The 20,689-nt window shown below is 28.8% G+C and overlaps 2 protein-coding genes across 4 annotated transcripts; one reads left to right on the top strand and one right to left on the bottom strand.

Annotated features, from left to right (window-relative positions):
* Positions 1 to 3,445: 3,445 nt before the first annotated feature.
* On the top strand, positions 3,446 to 19,903 carry LOC119668252 (rhodanese domain-containing protein CG4456-like). Of its 3 annotated transcripts, XM_038077702.1 has the most exons (6): positions 3,446 to 3,587; positions 5,203 to 5,746; positions 5,802 to 6,073; positions 16,046 to 16,178; positions 18,614 to 18,773; positions 19,709 to 19,903. In XM_038077702.1, exons 3-6 carry the CDS (start codon positions 5,894 to 5,896, stop codon positions 19,761 to 19,763), a joined length of 528 nt encoding a protein of 175 aa, XP_037933630.1. In that variant the 5' UTR covers positions 3,446 to 3,587; positions 5,203 to 5,746; positions 5,802 to 5,893; the 3' UTR covers positions 19,764 to 19,903. The 3 variants fall into 3 exon arrangements, with proteins under 3 accessions (XP_037933630.1, XP_037933629.1, XP_037933631.1); XM_038077701.1 differs by having other exon boundaries at positions 5,324 to 6,073; XM_038077703.1 differs by lacking the exons at positions 5,203 to 5,746; positions 5,802 to 6,073.
* LOC119668250 (heat shock protein 26-like) lies at positions 8,506 to 9,408 on the bottom strand. Its single transcript, XM_038077699.1, has one exon. It carries the CDS (start codon positions 9,324 to 9,326, stop codon positions 8,739 to 8,741), a length of 588 nt encoding a protein of 195 aa, XP_037933627.1. The 5' UTR covers positions 9,327 to 9,408; the 3' UTR covers positions 8,506 to 8,738.
* Positions 19,904 to 20,689: the final 786 nt, after the last annotated feature.

Genomic DNA, 20,689 nt, shown 5'->3' on the forward strand with positions numbered 1-20,689 from the left:
TGTAAATATTATTCAACTTATAATAATATTAATATTGTCAATTTCAATATATTTTATTATAATATTATATATTGGAGTTTTAATAAATATAATTAATTACAAATATATGTATGTATTTCTTAAAAATTTTTAGAGGTATTTTTCTACGCAGCAAAAATGTAAGAAATTTGTTTCAAGCAGTCCAGAAAACCTGTAGTACGTAGACCTTTTCTACGTAGCGAATGTGTAAGGCCTTGTCACATACCTTCTTCAGAATTCGTGCTGAAGTGCTTTTTAAAGGCCTTTTCTACCCAGCGAGTCTGTAAGGCCTTTAATTTTGGCTCATCCAAAACAAAAAAGAGATAGTAAAAAATACAAGTGTGTAAAGACTACTTAATACAGAAAAAGGCCTTTTTAAAGGTCACCAGGGTGTTATAGTATACTACATCCATTTTACAATCATCAAATTATATCTAATTTTAAATTCTACTATCTTCGGCGAACATTTAGTGCTACAGATGGATACAACAATCCGTTAATGAAATAGTTTTGGAAAAATTATTTTATGCTGATGGCTATTGAAAATTTAAACCAATCCTGGAAGGAGGTAAAAAATCTTGTATGAACGGGACTTGGAGACAAATATGGCCTAAGTGCATCCAGCTAAATATGCCAGAAATGAATGAAGTGTCTAACATTTGTGCAGATTTCGCTGGACGTGTTAGAATAGCAGATGTTGATAGAACGGAAGAAGATAATGGAAAAAATAATATATAACGAGAAGGTTTGTACCATTTCGAGGAGTATATTTTATTTTTTTAAAACATTATACACATGTAGCCCACGGAATATGTTATTTCAATAAAGGTACTTTAATATTAGTAAAGGCAAAAATATTAGTAATGTGAACACTTTAAGCAACAAGATGTAGTTTTGAATTGGAAAAAAATAGAAACAATTACATTTTTTATTATATAGATATATATATATAATTCAGCTATATATATATATATATAACATATCACAAACGTCTGTCATAAATGAATCTTTATTAACACGAAAAGCCAACAAAAGGATGTAACAGTCAATTCGAGAAAAGCTAAAGAAGCATTAAATAAGAGAATAAGACGTATGAACCCTGAATATCGAAAAAAATAAAAAATTAGAGGTAGAGAACGTAAAAAATTATATGCCGAACGTATATTTAAGAGTCCTTGCAATATTTAGAGAAAGGAATGATACAAATCACGATTCCAAAAATAAATTAAATTACTTAAATCATATAACTGAACGTAAAGACTTGTCAAGAGTGGATATGAAGCGAGAACGAAACCGATTGGTAAAAGCAGCCCATCGTATGGATCCAAATTATCGCACTGAGGATAGAGAAAATATGAAACGTATACAGGAGAAATAGAAAGACTTTTAATTCGAAACGAAAGCAAAAAACTATTTGTAAAGTTAGGAATTTAGTCGCAATAAAAAGAACTCAATACGAATTAGCTTTAAAATTGAGGTCTAAGTTTTTTGGACCTTATAAGGTTACCGCTGTTTTAAACCATAAGTGGTATAAAGTTTCAAAGTTATGTGACCATAAGGTACCCGGCGGCGTAGTAACGGTAGCCGAATATATGAAGCGCTGGAAAGCGCCCGTTAGGTTAGGCGAGAATGTAGGATAAGTAGAAGTAGTAGTAGTAGTATTAAGGGTTTATTGTTTTGGTGCGCATGGAAACCCTCGCCGAGTTTGCGAATGCGTAGAAAAGTAACAGTCGCGCAATTCGGTATTAAGCTCGTTAGAGAAAAGAAGCGAAAGTGAACGCGTTGTGTTATGTCAAAATCGGCATATATATATGACGGTTTTGAGAACTTGGTTTTGAGAATTAAAAAATCATTGCGTGGATGGAAAACATAGGTTGTAGAATTGTTAACAATAAAAAAATCCAGTAAAATGAACAAGAATAAAGATAAATTACAATAGTCAAATTCAACACAATATATATCCGTCACCAAGTCATGAACTTCACAAGTAGATCCCAGCGGGTTACAACAACAACAAATGTATCGATATAGTACCGTTTACCACCGAGAACTGACTTGATTTGATTAAAAAGAAACGATAGCTGCATTTCAATAAAAATTGATCTGGTTAAATAAACTGTGACAATAAATACTTTTACAAAAATTAAATGTACTGGTACGTTTAGGAAATTTGATTTTAACTAAAAACAAGATAACAGTAAAGACAACTATATCAACTTTTTTTTTTAATTTAAAAGAAATTTACCAAATCTATTTGAGTTTTAAACTTAATTTTGACTGGGTCCATATGCACCAAAGGATTTTAAGTCTGATAAAAACAACAAACATTGACGTCCTTCTACTGGTAATGCAATTTTTTGAATATATTTCCTTAAAAACTATCTACCTTTTTGTAAAAGATTATTAAAATGAAATGAAATTAAATTAAATAAAGTTATCATATATGCGAAATTGTAAGTTCAGAAACTTTATGTTATACTTGAGACATGATATCAGATATAAGACAATATTTGTGAAATTTATTATTGATTAATGTGACTAATAGCAATATTTTTTTTTACGGAGTACGATATATATATGAAATTCGATAATAATAGTAATTATCAATATGCAATATGAAAAGGTGATCCAATGCCGTCTTTGGTTGCAACAGTTTTGCACACCCAATATTTCTAAAATTAAGCTACGAGTATATCGACATATAGTGTAATGGGAAAAGTTGTTCAAAATATTGACATTCATCATATATAGTGTAATGGTAAAAGTTGTTCAGAATATTGACATTTACCAAAATTCGTTGCGAGATATCCCAAATGTCTTTTTTTTTTTGTATTATTGTCTCTACTTTATATATACTTACTGTGATAATTTAACGCAACTGGATAGTGTCGCAGAAATTATATTGGGATCCCAGAGAAGTGATTTGGCAATTATCAATTCTTCATCTAGTGTCATCTCTCCATTTTTAAGATTAACAGCATTTTCCGTTTTTGATATAATCTGTGATCATCGATTATACTTTTTCCATAATGAGCACTTAGTTGATCAATCTCTTTCTCTAATTTCAATATCTGAAAATATTTAACTTGTTATAAGTAAGGTAAATGTAACAATGAAATTGATTTTGATATACATCCATCCGATTGCAGCCTTTATAATTAAATACTCTAAGACTGTTTTCTTTTAATCAATTCCAATGGAATTAACAGTATTCTCTATTTGAAAAATAACATCTATTGTACCTATTTCAATACGTACATAATCACATAGTGAAGATACTACAATATCAACTATATTTACTAATTGATCTCTCATGGAAAAATCTCCTATAATTTCGTAAATCAAATTACAAGAATCTACAAAAAAAAAATTAATTTGACTTATTTTTCATTTTTGTAAAAATTTTAATTTATTAGAAATGTAAAAATGTAAAATTTTTAAAATGAAATAATTAAATCGCGGTTTATAATAATGTTCTTTGAAAATCAGTCTGCTAAATTTTGAACTTTTATAAGTTACTCTTTGAGGAAATCAAGATCATTGTAGGAGACAATGAGTAAAAATAAAATGTAAGTTACTTGAATTCATATAAAGAATATTTATTGAATATAATAACTTTAAAGAAGTTTCTATATTCAGTTAATACATTAAGACTGAAAAGTTTTCGGAAATTCTCATTTAAAATTCGCGCGCTGTATATTTTTCGATATTTTAAGTTTATGTAGTTTGGCAGCACTGTCCTTAATTACTATGCCAAAAATGAGCTCGATCTGTCAGACAGTTCGTTTACGGCAGCTGTTGAAACCAGTTCACCTCAGTAGTGCGTTGCGAAATGTCTTCGACGGTCGTACGACCGTCCTGGAAGGCTTTGTACCACTCATAAACTTGAGTTTTCGATAAAACTGATTCCCCATAAGCCTTTTGTAGCATTCGCAACGATTCTGCACACGAAATTTCGTTCGAAACACAAAATTTGATGCAAACTCTTTGTTCAATATTTTTTTCCATTGTTTTTTTCGCAACGCCCTACTGAGGTGAACTGGTTTCAACAGCTGCCGTAAACGAACTGTCTGACAGATCGCGCTCATTTTTGGCATAGTAATTAAGGACAGTGCTGCCAAACTACATAAACTTAAAATATCGAAAAATATACAGCGCGCGAATTTTAAATGAGAATTTCCGAAAACTTTTCGGTCTTAATGTATAACACATTTTAGAAAAATGTACTTTAGAAAAATTTACTGAAATAACTGAATGAATGGTATATATAACGCTTTTGTCGTTAACTTTTACTTAACTTTTAATCAACAAGACTATATATTTAAATATATAAATTAATTTTTATTGGTATTTTGAGTTCAATAATATTTTGAATAAATTTAATAACTTAATTAATTTAGGCGTACAATTATACTACATAGGTTTTTTTACATTAATGGAAGAAAACCCAATTTTTTTTTTTAATTTATAATAATTTTTATAATTAAAATTCTCAACAAATCTTTGTTGTTTTAATTCTTAGTATTTCTTTGATATTTAAAATGCAATTTTTTATTAAACATTTATAACTTTACAATCTTATTTTGCAAGTTTTTTAACAAATTTTATTTAGTTCTTAATATTTTAAAAATTGGATTGATGAAATGTACGTGTTTTTGCTTGTCAAAATTGTATGATACTCGATCAACATTCCTTCTTTAATATACTCTCATTACTGAGGAAGCTCGTTCTCCAGAACGAAGTAACGAAACATAGTCAGAACACTCTACGCTCTATATGAGACCAGCATGCTTACTTCGATAGATCTTAACTTATATATTTCAAAATGGTTTCCTTAACTTAAAGCTCACGCCAAAAGTGTTATTTGGTCATATCTGGAAAAGTGCTCTACAATTTTCTTTTATTATATAATATATATAACATTTATTGCTTTAGTTTAAATTGTATGGAACAAATATAGAGTTTTAACTATAGGATTTTTAACCAGATTACATAAAAATATATATGCGTATCGAAAACTAACAAGCCCTCTTAAATTAAATTTTTTTTCTCTTGATTTAAAAAAAAATCGTTATTCGTTTATATATTGAGACCCGTTCTATAGATTTCATTAATATATTTGCCATGTTGGCGAGTATTTATTCTCAATCACTAGCATTTATTTGATAATAGATTCGTAAATAGTATTATGAACAGCTACAGCTATGAACTCTATCGCGCAGAGGTTTATCTCCAAAAATAATCAATATAGTCAAAGCCGTGTACAACAATTTTATATGTCGCATTCTCTACTGTCTACTGTCAGAACCATTTCAAGTCCATACTGGAGTGCGACAGAGATGTTTTTTGTAGCCTAGATGAAACTATGCGTGCTTTAATAAACGGAAGCTGTGGAATACAGTGAACACAGTTTGTACAGCTGGAAGATACTAAATACGCAGATGATGGATACTTAACAACTCATATATTGAGTGATTTGGAAACGAATATCAATAAATTTGGGATCAATAGGAAATCGCTGGTGCTTAAGTTGACGAAGAAAACTTAGAGTGCGTGTAAAACTTTATGTATCTGGGGAGTGTACTTACAGCTAGAAGTGGTCCACAAAGCAAATTCTACCTTCAATATGCTGAGGAACATATGAAAATCGAACCAAATATCTCGTAAAACGAAACTCCATCTTCGAATCAAATATAAAATTTGTATTCTTCTATAGCTGTGAAACATGGTAAGGTTCTAACCGCATTGAGTTAAAAATTCAACCTTTCATAATAAATGCGTAGAATACTTGGTATAAAATGACCTGAAAGAATAAGAAATAAAGTGGTACACAACAAGAAACCGTTTCAGTTCAGATTGGTCGACGCAAGTGGCGATGGATTGGTCACACACTTTGAAGACCTGCGAACCATCAAGAACAGCACTCAAATGGAACCTCCAAGGTTTTCATCAACACAAACTTGACGCAAAGAAAACCATAATGCAAATTATAACTGGAATGATATATGCCGCGAAGCACCCAATAGAGTTAGGTTTCGATCAACGTACGAAAACAGTAAGTACCATGAATAACTGTTCACAAACAATACCTTCCCATTTCACACCTCCTTTACTCAACCATATTCTAGCCCATATAAAATATAAATATAAATATAAATATAAATATAAATATAAATATAAATATAAATATAAATATAAATATAAATATAAATATAATATAAATATAAATATAAATATAAATATAAATATAAATATAAATATAAATATAAATATAATATAAATATAAATATAAATATAAATATAAATATAAATATAAATATAAAGCAATATAAGAATATTGTTCGTAATAACAATTTATAAATATAAAGTGTATTATATAAGTATATAATCTAAGTTATTTTTCTTTTTCATTATTATTATTTTTTATTTTATTTTTAAATATAAGTATAAAGCAATATAAGAATATTGGGCGTAATAACAATGTAATAACAGTGTAATAAATAAGTATAAAATCTAAGTTATTTTATTTTTAATTTATAAATAGTTTATAGTTTATTAATATATAATAACATAGTACAGTTAATTTAAAATATTGTATTCAAATTAGGCAAATAAATATTTAATTAATTTAAATAAATTAATAAAATAAAGTGTTAAATTTATAAAAGTCATGAATCTTACGTTAGAAATTAATACTAATCAAATAAAGCTTATAAAAATTACTTACTTTCTTATTTAGCCATTACAGACGTGAATCGTCCTTAGCCGCGTTGAGTAGCCTCCGTCAGTTAGCCCGATTAGTTGTTTGCTGTCGCCAGTTGGTTGTACCGAGCGCTCCCAAATCTTTGGGGACGCATCAAGTTGGGGCATTGTAGTATGCAGCAAATTAAAATAACTAACTTGCAGCAATTTAATGCTTTAGGCGTAAATGGTTAAGGAAAGGAAATTTCTCTCTTTAAGTATTTCTGCATAAAAAAAAACTTGTTACTTTTTATTTCTACCGTTCTTGTGGTTTTATGTGCCCAGTTATATCTTTGCTATCTTGGAATAGTTGTATTATTCACCAAACGAGGTATAAGTCAATCCTTCAATGGGTAAGCACTATCACCAAGTTGTACTGCGCCATGAAATGGACGAAAATCAAACACGAAATTATTAAACAGCAGCGAGTCATGCACGCTTCCAGGCCAAGAAGAATTTATAGCGTAATAGCTACGGTCAGAACCACATTGCATTTAAGGCATGTTTGTCATCTCTGGTAACAAAGTGAGCCTCATTTTCCGTTGGGGCATCAATGTAATCATTGTAACTTCAATACAAGCCGCAATTTTAGGAAAACCACCAATTTCAAAGAAATGCTGCGCAATTTCATGAGTATTTAATGTATTATTATTATTTCTCTCTATTTCCTCATTATCCAGAAAAAAAAATTTGTAAATACAAAAACAAATTGCAATTCACACTGATTGCTCTTTCGTCTCTATATAACAAAACTCTGGAAGCATAAGAACGCACAACAGAAAATCGTTGCCATATAAAAAACACAAGCACCCAACAATCACTAATATGAATAGAAAATATAGCAACCATTTCTATACTATATCACACATCCCCTTAAACGTATATTCAACAGCTCTTTTGTATGTTTCGAACACTTAAGATCATTGTGTTATACGCAGTTTGTGTATGCCTTAATTGTTCTAAAATCCAAAGCTCTTAGGTGCCACCTGGCTTTTCAAGCTGGCTGCTATGAAATCATAGGGTCATTTTTTTGTTCTGCATTCGCAATCTGTATATTATTTGTTCGTGGTATTAGATAAAACTCATCACTGTCAGCATTATTTTCAACCATATTTCCTAGTGGGAACATTTAGAATTAGGTGAATATATAGGACTGAATTTTCATCTTTAAAAGCAAGATTATTTTGTGTGTAAAATTAGAGCACAATCTACTCATAACTAATCAATGCAATTTCTCTCAATATCCAAAAATGATTTCTTATGGTGCATCCACACCAAGGAGTATTCTTGTGAACGAACGAACATTCGTAGGTAATCGTACCTGCAAAAGTTCGTTCGTTCACAAGCGTTAGCATTGGTGTGGATGCAACTTTACATATCTCCCTCACAAAAAGCTGTAGACGCCTTTAAGTTTTTCATACGTTGGACTTTCGTAGGACATGGAGAACTGTTTTTGTTGAATTACAACAGTGCCAAATACATACTATTCTATTGTCATCTAACAATCGCAACCTTTTTTCATTTTCATATACGTAAAATTTTTTTTCACTGTAGCACGGTAAAATGTATTCCACTTAATTACTAGTTTGAACCCATCATTCAATAGTCCTCGTCATATTTTTATTCATCTCTGTACAACGCATGTCCCTACAATGTTGTTATACAAAGGGGAAAGTACTTTCTACATCGCTTTAAAAATTTTCAATGCCCAAAACTTTAAAGTATTCAAGTTAAAATTAAACAATATTTTATATTTTCAATTTTATTTTATTTTTTTTAAGTGCTTATACATCTACTAATGCCTTTCTTGAGAATACTGTATGATGTAGCTACCAACACTTAGTCGAGGTTTCTGTACAACAGGAACTTTGACCGTCTAGTAGCTTTAATTGATAAAAGTTAAATGTGATTAAATTTTAAAATTAAAATGTATTGGTGCATAGTGGGATGAAAAATGTAATTAATTTGAATTAGTTCATTTATTTCTTCTCTGCACCATTAGCAGCATTAGCGGCAGCATCATCCTTTTCCTCAGAATTCGACTTGACATTTAAATGTGCTGGTCCAGTTTGTTGTATATGAACTACACGTTCTTTGGATTTATCCTCCAACTGTGGTTTTGGTACACTAACTGTTAGAACACCATCAGATGATAAAGTTGAAACCACTTTGTCGGAATCATACCCTTTGGGTAAAGAATAACGACGCACGAAATGACGCGAAATATAACCATGATTATCCGCACGTTCTTCATGCTTGCCTTCAACAATGATATGCTTGTCGACAACTTTAACGTTTAATTCGCTCGGTTTGAATTGAGCCACATCCATGCAAACTTGGAAACCATCTTTGCCGATAGTCGATACTGGTCCGCCATTTTGTTGCATATTACGACGTACCAAAGGACGATTGTAGACGCCTAATGGCATGGCGTGTGCAGCAATCGCATCATGGTGACGACGCGGCTGATGTTGAACATGATGAGGATGTAATCCAATACCAAAATCATAGAATGGATTATGCATCTCATGATCCAAATCATCTAACATGCTCAATATTAGCGACATTTTAATTCTTTGGTTATTTCAGATAGAACTTGCTTCAAACAAACTTTCACAATCTGCTTTATACTTGAAACTGTTTTCTTGCCGACGTTTGCTCTGCTTTTATACGCAAATTTGCGCTGAAAAAAATTCTAGCAAAAGCATCTAGAAGAGTGTAGAAATTATTTCACAAAATCACTCAAATCAACAGTTTCAAAATGAGAGAGCGAGTACTCTTTGGGAAAAAGAATAAAAATGCCGGCCGGTATTTGCTTTTATGTATTTCAAATTTATTTAGCACAAAAAGAAAATACCTTTAACACATAAAAATGTACATATGTACATTCATATATAATTGTATTATCTTAAATTATTTTTATGAGTTTTTTAAATAATCGTAGAAACTAATAAAAATTGTTTAAATGATAATGCATAGCCATGTCTATAAACTGAATGCATATTTATGCGCATACATACACACTTATATATGTATATACTTATTTATATACATATATAAGTTTATATGCTGTACCGTAGAGTTCAAAGAAGTCCAATTGTATATTTCGGCACAAATACGCATAATAGTACGCATAATATACATTTGTAACTTAAATTTGTGACTTTATTTAATAATAATACTTCAACTATATACATACATATGTAAAACTAAATAATCGAAATCAGTATATATTAAAAGAGCTTATTTTTATGCAGTGAGAGCAGTTTCAAATGAGAGCAAACCTTTTATGTAGTTAAATTGAGTCAATTTGAAGCGGTGATGCTGAATAAAGAGTAAATTGTAAAATTGTTCAAAGTTCCTCTTCATCATATGCAAAAACAAATTTATTGTTAATGGATGAATGATTTATTAAATGAATAAAAAAATTAAATTTCCACAAACATTTTATAAGTCCTACTATATAAAGCAATTTAAAACATAATTGTTAATTTTAGCTTTCATGTACTTGTACTTACTATAAGAATATTCTTAACACTAAAGTTTGATGATCTAAGGTGACCAGCTTTTTAGCAGAAAGTTAATGGGAAGCAATGTTTACCTTAACGACTTTAATGTACATGTGTACATACATATCTCGGGAAATATAAACCAAAACTGGTCAAGTGTGATTAGATGCAAAGCAAGCCCAAATATTTACATATACATATAGCCCAGCCATATGTTTCAATTTTAGTCTTAACTATATTAAATTATATATAGAAATTTACTGAATTAACTAAGTTTTCTACTTACAACAAATTGCTAATAAAAAAAATTTTTTATTTAAAACGATTCGAATTTCGAGTCATCACTTAACTTGTTACGAATCAATAGAAAAATATTTTTACCGCAGACATCCTTCTCCTTCCTTCTCGAAGACGGTTAATTTTTAAAATCAAACTATAAAAAAAAGAACTTTCTTAAAAGTTATATGAAGAATCCCTCTTTTTGGCCGGAACGAAGTCGAATTTGGGGAATAATATCTAGAGCAAAAATGTTTATCTATTTATTTGTTGTATATTAATGAATACATGAAGCTTGTATCTCTTATAATTAAAATCTCTTAACCATATAAGATCTTAGTTTTTACATTTTAATCCATTATTGTCAAAGACTTAGATGTCTTGGAAAAAAAAGATTTTCAGATTTGAGCTCATAAGTCCCAAATTAAACTAATGCTATTCAAAATAAATCAAAAAAAGCATTTATTGTCGCAGAATATAAAATAAGCTTAGCATATTATATGGTTTATTCAGTAGAAGTACTAATTTGGGTACAAGCATATATCTGGATGCATACGATGAATCGACAGAGTTTTCAACACGGATAAACAATGCTCTTCCATATTTCAGCATTGTAGCATTTAAATAAAATCATAACCAAAAACATTTGTGTGTGATGTTATATTAGGCCTATAGTTGCTTAAATATACGCAAAACAACAACACTACTTTCTCTGTCTAAGCACCTAGTTCTTAAGTGGCCAAGTACGTTAGCCAGTAAAGAATAAAGGATTACCAACGCAACATGTGAACTATTGCGAACGTTCATTAGAAATCTCAACGAATATTCCAATCATATGTCAGAAGTTTGTAAACAAAAATGCAAATAAAATGAAAAATTTTCACAAATTTAATAATTCAATTCTATATTAATTATTTATTTTTATACAAATTACATTTTTATGCACATGTGTAAGATTTGCTATTTGCCAAAACATAATATTTGACAGACGGCAACAGTGATGCCAATGTCTCGCTTAGGCCTTATAAGCCAACAACTTGCTGTTTTTTGCCACACTTGCGATCTGCCGAAAGCACCTGTTGTAAATATATTAAAATATAATAATATTGCTTATTTATTACTCGTTTCGGCGAGTAGCTGAAAGTAGTTGAACACACCCACTAAAATTGGTTGACTAATTCCGAATGTAAAAGGTAACAAGCTTAGCGGTTCCGTACATTGTGTAGCCTCATCCACTATGCTTATATCGAAGTTCTGTATATACCTATAAAAATAAAAATAAATAAAACTTTTATACAAACAAATATAATTTTTAATTACTATATTAAATAATTATTTATTTTAGTATATTCTGATTGCATTCCGTTTTATCTTATAATAATTTATTTTAGTTAGTAGTTGTTTCTATTATATATATTATAAATTAATCACATTTAAAATCTACTTTGTCTTCAATCTTACGGTAATAACTGATATAATCATCTGTTTGGGGTTTAATTTAATTTATATTTCATATAAAATAGTTTCAGGTAATTCACATACATATGTATATTCAAGCAAGAATATATTTTTAAAATTGCATTATTTTATGAAATACATAGGAAGCATTGAATGTTGCACTCGATTATTTTCTTTTAATACAACAGAAGGCTTCTTTGATATACCCTTCTTTTGTATTCTGCTCTCTTCATACCCCTTTTCTGCTGCTATTTCTAAAGTGTTACCCAATTCCAGTCATTCAACATGTATTTTACTTCGTCAAAATCGAAAATGCTTCGGACATATAATAAAGTTTCAGAAGCTCTTCTCCTGTTTTTAATATCTTCTATATATATAAAAGAAAGATGTGTTTTTGTTACACCACTTATAACTCAAGAACGGCTGAACCGATTTAGCTGAAAATTGGCAGGGAGGTAGTTTAAGGCCAGGAGAAGGATATAGGCTGAACCGATTTAGCTGAAAATTGGCAGGGAGGTAGTTTAAGGCCAGGAGAAGGACATAGGATACCTGTTTATCCCGTTCACGACAAAGTAGGTTTTGAAATTATCAAATTTTTGATAGAAAATATTTTTAGGAATTTTCGAATAGCAAAGAAAGAAATAAAGGACAAACACAAAAATTTATTTTTAATTTTATTGAAGTTTGGCTGACCATACAACGCTGTTTCGAGTATTGCCAAGTACTCTTCATCAGTGGTCTTTGGAATAATCGAATTTTTATTTAATTAGTTTATAGTCCGTATATAATTTGTTTGGACTGCAAGTGCCAGGCTTAGAACTCGTGCCTGTCAAATTAGAAGCGATGACCAATCGTGTTTATCCACAAAAAGCCAAGGCTGCACAAACGTTCAATGCTCAAGTTCCAGGTTTTATTGTCATTTATTTTTTATTTAATTAGTGACACCAACCAAAGCACTTGCCGTGCTTTAAATTAGAACGAGCTTATAAACTACAGCTTTATTTTTGGAAACACAAGTTCAACGAATTGAAAGTTTAACTTTTTGGGTTTGCTAATTCTTTATTTCTTTTCAAAGCTACTCTTTTTGTAGAGACATTTTGTAATGCATATTTTTTACTTACTATATGTAAAGCGACCATTCTGGTGCTTTTACAAAGAAGCTATGCTATGTTATTCTAAAAATTCCTCTAAAATTTAATAAAGCTTCTTTGTCCCTATACAAAGTAAGTCTAGCTTAACAGCAATACTAATACTTTATTAAAATATTTTATTAAAATTTAACAGATAGAAATATATCTTAGTTAATGTGTTTTTAAAAGTTGTATTAGATCAATATAAGTTTGTGTTGCAATAAATATCGTTTTTAATCAATAAAACTACCTGGTTGTTGCAAACTCAACAAAATAAATAATTAACAATTATAATGTATGGTATGGTTGAAAATTTGAGTTTTTAGTTTTTTAATAATGCCGCGACCAAGACGATCGAATCTTTCCCGACAAAGCCGTAATGCAAGAAGAATACGAAATACTGCAAATTTAAGGACTGAAGGTCGAGCGAACAACAGAGGTCAACAAATAGATAATTTGCGATGTGTACTAAAATACACAAATAAATTATGAATGATTAATGTAGGTATTTTTTTTTTTTTGTATTTTTTCCAATTAAAAAAAAACTGCTTATTTATTGCCTTTAAGGCGGAACAGAGTTCGCCGGGTCATCTACTAGTTATACTAATAAAAATTATTTTTTTTTTGCCTAGTTTAATGTACTGAATACAATTCTTGTGAGGTTGCTTCTTACTTTCTCTATAAACATTGCCGTTGTTTTTCTTTGATTTTTTCTAATACCCTTATCTGCCAAAGTCTTTAACTTGTTACATCACCCATATAAAGGGTTCCTTTAATTTCGGTCAACATTTCAGTACAATTTTAAAAGAATAAGACTATTTGCTGTAAGACTTGCTTCATTGTAGTCAGATTAGTGTGGCAACCAATATTAGAGTACCAACGCCCACTTAAGATTAAATAAGAGCCCAGTATGATATAAATTATAGCAGTTTTTTTTAGACAATTTCAGAGTGCAGTTGATAAATCAATATGCGTCTTGAAGGCACTTATGTATGTACTGTTAGCTGACTAGTACCTATGGGAATCATAAAGCTACGCATGTTTATGGATAGCTGGAAAGTTATTTAAAACTTTTTGTTATAAAACTATAACAGATTTTCTGCATAATCAATTTTTTCGCCACACTTGTATCGCATAAGTTAGAGATCACCTTATCGACGATTCATATTCTTTATACTTGATGGAAACTGCTACATATTTGTTTGACATTACATGCTTCAAAGTCCTATTGAACTCTTATTTGGCATTTTTTTTTGTTACATGTATACTGCATCTACTATTTTTATGCATCCACCTATTCCAAAGTAATTTTTAGTTTTTATTACCTATGTAAAAGTTTTTTGTCGTTTTGCGTGTCTTGGAAATATCATAAGTAGTGATTTCTCCATATTTATAACTAAATCTCACAGTACGCAGCCTTCTTTTAATTTGTTTGCCTTCTGTCTTTGCTAACAGTACCATATCATAATTGTGATCATATGGCTGTAACGATCATCATCATCCGTGACTATACATTCTAAGTAGGGCGTAAGCCTGTTTAAAAACATCCTTCCATTCTCTTCTGTTTCTTGCTTTTGTTTTTCAATTTCTTATGTTCATTTCTTCTAAATTCTGCTATACACTGTCTTTCAATCGTTTTCTTGGTCGCCATCTTCTTCTGCTGGTCCCTATTTCGTTCTCATGACTGTAACGATCAGATTTGATGACTTGTGTCACATCTTTGTCATTTTTAAAACAGTGTGGACATATCGCATTTCTAAAGAAAATGCCATACAATAAAGTGATTTTTTGTGGAGGCAATGTGAATTTTCATTGAACCCCAGATTTGATAATTTTGTTTGAAACATATCCAAATAAAAAATTTTTGTTTAATAAAACTTACAGGACACTGTAGACTTAATTACCACATGAAGATTATAAGTGCGGTAGAAAGTGATTCTTGTCGACTCTGTCATGAGGAGAAGGAAACATCAGAACATGTTCTATGCAACTGCCCAGCGGTGGCAAGACGTAGACTCGATTAGTAGCGGGATCCTGGTCCCAAATCAAATAGGTAAAATTAAGCCCACTGCAATTATAAGATTTATAAATAGTCTAAAATTGTCCTAGTTGGGCCTATAGGCGCACAATAGATCTTTTAGGTCGGGGTGCACAAATAGCCTATTTAAATAATAATAATAATAATAACATATCCAAAATCATTTATAAAAAACCATGCCATTTTTATATTATTTATATATATATTTATTATATAATTATATTATTTATATAATTATATTATTTATAGTTTTTTATATGTTCAGAATTTTAATGTACAATGGTTGTTAAACGGTCTATAATGTAAAATGGAAAACTTTAAACTAAATACATGTTGTCTTTGATAACTACTCTGTTTGATGTATTTATGTACATGTATGTAATATGTACTATTTATGTGCTTTTCAATATGTAATTAAAAAGAAAATAAAATGTAGTTTTCTAAATGAAATTTTATTTTAATCCTTTATATTAACACAACAAAGTGTAAACGATTAAATGCAACTCAATACAGAGCTTCATAAAAACAAATTAAAATAAAATATTAAATAATAAACCAATGTAGCGTACCAAAAATCTTCTATGCTAACTATTTTTTTAAAAGTTTATCTGACTGAAATGATTTGTTTTAATATTTGTAATGGAAAAATATTTATTATATTTGTTATTATAATTAGGTAAGACAAGCTCAGTGATTTCTCTTTTCAAGTGTTCAGCTGTTTAGTTTGGTTAATCACATTTATATTTGTATTCTTACGTGTTCATTGGTGTAGACATAGTGTATCTATCGATAGAACTTTTACAGAAACTGATTTCAGTTTGTTTGGCTAAGTTTAGTTACTAATACACCGCTCAAGTGAATAGTTTATTTTTTAGTGGAAATTAAAAATGGCAACTTATGAGGAAGTTAAAGACATTCCAAATCATCCAGAGAAATATTTAATTGATGTACGAAACAGAGATGAGATTGCGAATACCGGTTCTATTCCAGGAAGCATTAACATACCATGTAAGTAGAATGCTTAACTAAATTATATTAAATTATTATTAATTTAACAATACAATACAATATAATGGAAATTTTTTTTATTTTCCTAAATTGTTTATTGAAAAAATATATTTAATAAAATTGTCTAATTTTTTTGTCAAGTATTTAAAATGCTATTACTTTAGAAAACAGATGTTCTATATAAGTGGTTTAATATGGCGGTTATCAACTGTTGCTAATGAATAGAAGAAATAATATTTTTTATGTGGTTCAAAATAATTAATTAAATTAATTAAATATTAAGAGACTTTGTTTTAATCAATATTATACACAGTAGATACTTTTGCGTGTATGTGTGTGTACTTCTTTCATGTACTACTTTCATTAATCGATATTAGTTTATTATTGGAGCTGTGTGTAAAAAATTCGTCTGTACAAGTACGTATTCTACTTCTGCTATTGAAAAATATGAGCATATATCCTATATGATGCATACATTGACTTACTTTAGTTTTTAATACTATAACATTTACTCAACAGTTTTTAATTGCCAATTTGATTATGGTTGGAGTGGCGGTCTTGTGCACCAAAACATATTTCAGCTCCAATAATGTCTATTTTAATACTACAGATCAGTGTTGTTTATACACAAGTCAGAAAGAACTTTATAAGGATCATAAGTGCCCAAAAAATTTCTAGACTTAATGGTGTGCATTGACAAAGAATTTGAAAAACAGATTATTTCTGCTCTTTAGAACCACTATCACGATAAATATCATTAAGTAAAATGGCTATTATTATGTACTATTAATATTGTTTTCGCAATGTTACAAAATCATATTAATACGTTCATTTTAGTACTATAGCTAACAGTGCGGTTTTACTTCTTCACTCTATATCTTCTTTCTTTCCTTCAGAATGTTTTCGATGGTTCTGAATCACAATATCTCAAAACTCTTTTCATATGATTATTCATTTTAGTTTTTAATAATAATGGAACGCTATAATTCTTTAATTTCTGTTCACGTTTACATTTCCTTAGCCTTAAATGCATTATATATAATTATTCTTCTTAACACATTTTTTTCGAAGATAACAACCCGATTTGTTATATCTGCATAATATGTTTATTATAAGCATACCGAAAAATTTATTCAGTTTACGGTGAGAAAACTATAACTGAACGCCGGACCCGGGACCAGGCTCTGGTCGGTCAGCCAAACACCAAACAAGTCGATGAAATATGTTTGGGATAATATACTGATTGTTACTATAATCCAACTTCAAATTTCATCACTTCTTGAGAAACATAATATAAGCCAAAAACCAGAGATAACACAAGATTGGAGTTGACTATCAGACCGTATTGTTTTAAGTTAAGATAATATAGACAATTAGGATATCGATAGAAACATTTTGAGAAAGCGAAGAAGATTATTTATTTTGACTTTTAGTTCAATAACATTACTATCTTAATTGAACGATGGTCAAGTGAAAAAATGGTGAAAGACCGTAATTAGATCAAATAAAAGTAATAAATGAACTTAGTCACACAATAAGTAACTTTTACCATATATACCATACATATACACATATATAACTTAACGCATAAGCACATACTGACATCACATAAGCCGTAGAAATATAAATAATAAGACCATATAGGTACATAAAATAAAACAAAGCAGTGATATTTAATTTAATCTAAACACCAAAGATTAAACACAATCGACATATTATCTAACACCATGGTCCCTAACTGTCAAGGCATCATGTGACATTTAGGATCACAAAATAACTGAGAAAATAGAATAGAGAGAATAAATAGAATTAAGTCTTACATATTTCATGTTATGATTTTCAATCTAGAGTAGAACTTATATTTTTGAAAATAAACATTAAATGTTTTTTTATTTAAAAAAGAATAATATTATATATTATATATATAAATACATATCAACAAAGCCGGTATTGACCAACTGGTTTTACACACGCTTAGTAAATTGTTTAAAAGTTCTTTTAACCGTGACTATGCAAAAAAAATTAGAAGCTTTGTTCTTAGTTTTATTTTTAAAACTTTTATAATTTTATATACTTTTATAAAACCTCAAGCAAAGCTATTAAACACAACAAATATGCGATCATTAAGAAGAAACAAGATTAAGTCAGATGAATTCAAGTAAACAAGGGGAGAATGACTTAATCATCGAAAATTTTATGACCTGTACCCTACAGTAGGTTAAATCTGTTGTGAAATAATTATTGTTAATTGCTTATATTATAAAAATTTTTAATATATATTAATGATTATTTATTTATTTTCAACTAAAATTAATAAGGTTTTCTTTTTGAATAAATTAAAAACTAATTATGTATAGTATACAATTTATACTTCAGAAAAATATATCATCAATTAATGATTTAATTTTAAAGAAATGTCAATTTTTTTTTATTAGTGCCTGAATTACAGGAAGCTTTAACTGGAGGTGATGCCAGTTTTTTGGAAACTTATGGACGAGAAAAACCAGCAATGGACGCTGTAATTATATTCACATGTCAGTCTGGTCGACGTGCAGCGAATGCTACTGCTATTGCTACAGATCTCGGTTATATTAAGTAAGTATTAAGCATATTTTAGTATTGGGAAATATTATTAATAAGTGATAAGAAATGAATATATCACTTCTCAATTTTTATGTTTATAAGCTAAGTTTAAGAACTTAAGAAAATTTTAAATACATATGTGTACTTTATGATTATATAAAATAAACTTTTATGTTATCAGGAATATTCCCTTAAAAAATCTATTGTTCCCTTTAGTCGGATTAGAGTGTTTCTCCAAATCCGATTTCTTTAATGAAAGACAGTACAGAGCCTATATTTCCTAGTCTTGAATCCTTAACATATGATCCATGAAATACCGCTCTAGGTGTTTTTTCCGCATGAGCATAAGTGCCGGACACTTTCCAAGCACATGGTATGCAGTTTATCTCTCTTATCTTCTCAAATATAAATTTATATGAAATTCTTTTTCACTATATTGTTTAATACTAATATTGTTATAAGGAATTGCCTACTAAAAGTTTTTTGATGAACTCGTAGATCACTTATTTAACCGAATTCAAATTTTTACACGCAGCTTTATATCTACATCTATATCTATCTATATCTATATAATAATATCTTTTATATCTTTCATAATTAATACATGAAACAATTAAATATTTCTAGTTAAGTTATTTATGAATTTTCTGGAATTATAATAAATGAATAATTTATTCATATGTGTATGTTATATTCGAATATAAAAAAAAATATGAAAGATAATAAAGTATAAATTTAAAATAAAATCATTTCAAATTTAATTATATAATGAGGAATATAAAAATAATATAATGATCATGAAGAATATAAAAATAATATTATAATATAATAATTAGTTAATATATATTTTAATAATTAATTTAGAATTTAAACATTAAACATAAAATTTTGAAATTCAAATATATTTATGTTTATAATGACATTTCATTTTTTTTTTCTATTTTAAGCTCTAAAAGCTATCCTGGATCATGGTTGGAATGGTCTCAAAGAGAAGGACTTTAAAAATTAATTAAAACAACAAAATTGAATAGAAATGAACTAAAATAAATTTCTAAATATTAAATTGTTAATGTAACAATAACTTTAATTAATATTTATATCACTACTATTTAATCAACAATAAAAAATATATACACAACATATATAGTAATCGTTAATTTTATTTTCTACTGATGGGTATTTTTGTAATATATTTAAAGAGTAAAAATTAAGTTCAAGTGGGCGTAGGAGGTAAGACGGATCATAAGCAATAAATGGATTAGAACTCGTCTTTCTGAATTTCAAAAAGTGAGTATTTTTGTAATATTAGTAAAGAGTAAAAATTAAGTTCAAGTGGGTTTGGATCTAAAATGGGTCATAAGCAATGAATGGATTAGAACTCATCTTTATGAATTCCAATGGATGGATATTTTGTGTTACTCTTAGTAACAATTAAATTTTAAATAAATGAATTAAAATTCGTGTTTCTGAGTTACGTTCCAAAAAGTTGTTGATCCATTCAATTCTAAATAAATAATTTTTGAAGCGATAGCTAAATTAAGAGGTTAGTCTCAATATGAATATGTCGTCAGATCCAGTTTTCTACGTACTATATGGATGTCTCATCTTCTTTCACTATAGGATTTAAATTGTTTGATAAAACTTTTTAATATTTCTTTGTTTTACAAATACATGTATAGGTATATGATATAGTTCATCTTATGATTTATAATATTAACTACCAATTTTTTTGATTAATTCTAAATAATACTCGTTGAACTTTATTTTTAAAAAAATTACTTCAAACTTTGTTTTGTAATAAATTGAAGAAGAAGCAGGTGTTTGAATTCCGTTGAGTGTATATGTCGCTATAACAAGTCTACATATATACATATTCATTTCGATAAAAATATCTATTCACATATATTTAATATTTTATTAAATTTTTG

The sequence above is a fragment of the Teleopsis dalmanni genome, chromosome 1 (assembly GCF_002237135.1).
Source record: "Teleopsis dalmanni isolate 2A chromosome 1, ASM223713v2, whole genome shotgun sequence".
NCBI classification, from domain to species: Eukaryota; Metazoa; Arthropoda; class Insecta; order Diptera; family Diopsidae; genus Teleopsis; species Teleopsis dalmanni.

Coding starts and splice junctions, on each gene's coding strand:
- LOC119668250 (XM_038077699.1), bottom strand. CDS start 9,326: ATGTCGCTAATATTGAGCATGTTAGATGATTTGGATCATGAGATGCAT.
- LOC119668252 (XM_038077702.1), top strand. CDS start 5,894: ATGGATTGGTCACACACTTTGAAGACCTGCGAACCATCAAGAACAGCA. Junction 16,179..18,613: donor AGGAAGCATTAACATACCAT/GTAAGTAGAATG, acceptor TTTTTTTATTAG/TGCCTGAATTACAGGAAGCT. Junction 18,774..19,708: donor ACAGATCTCGGTTATATTAA/GTAAGTATTAAG, acceptor TTCTATTTTAAG/CTCTAAAAGCTATCCTGGAT.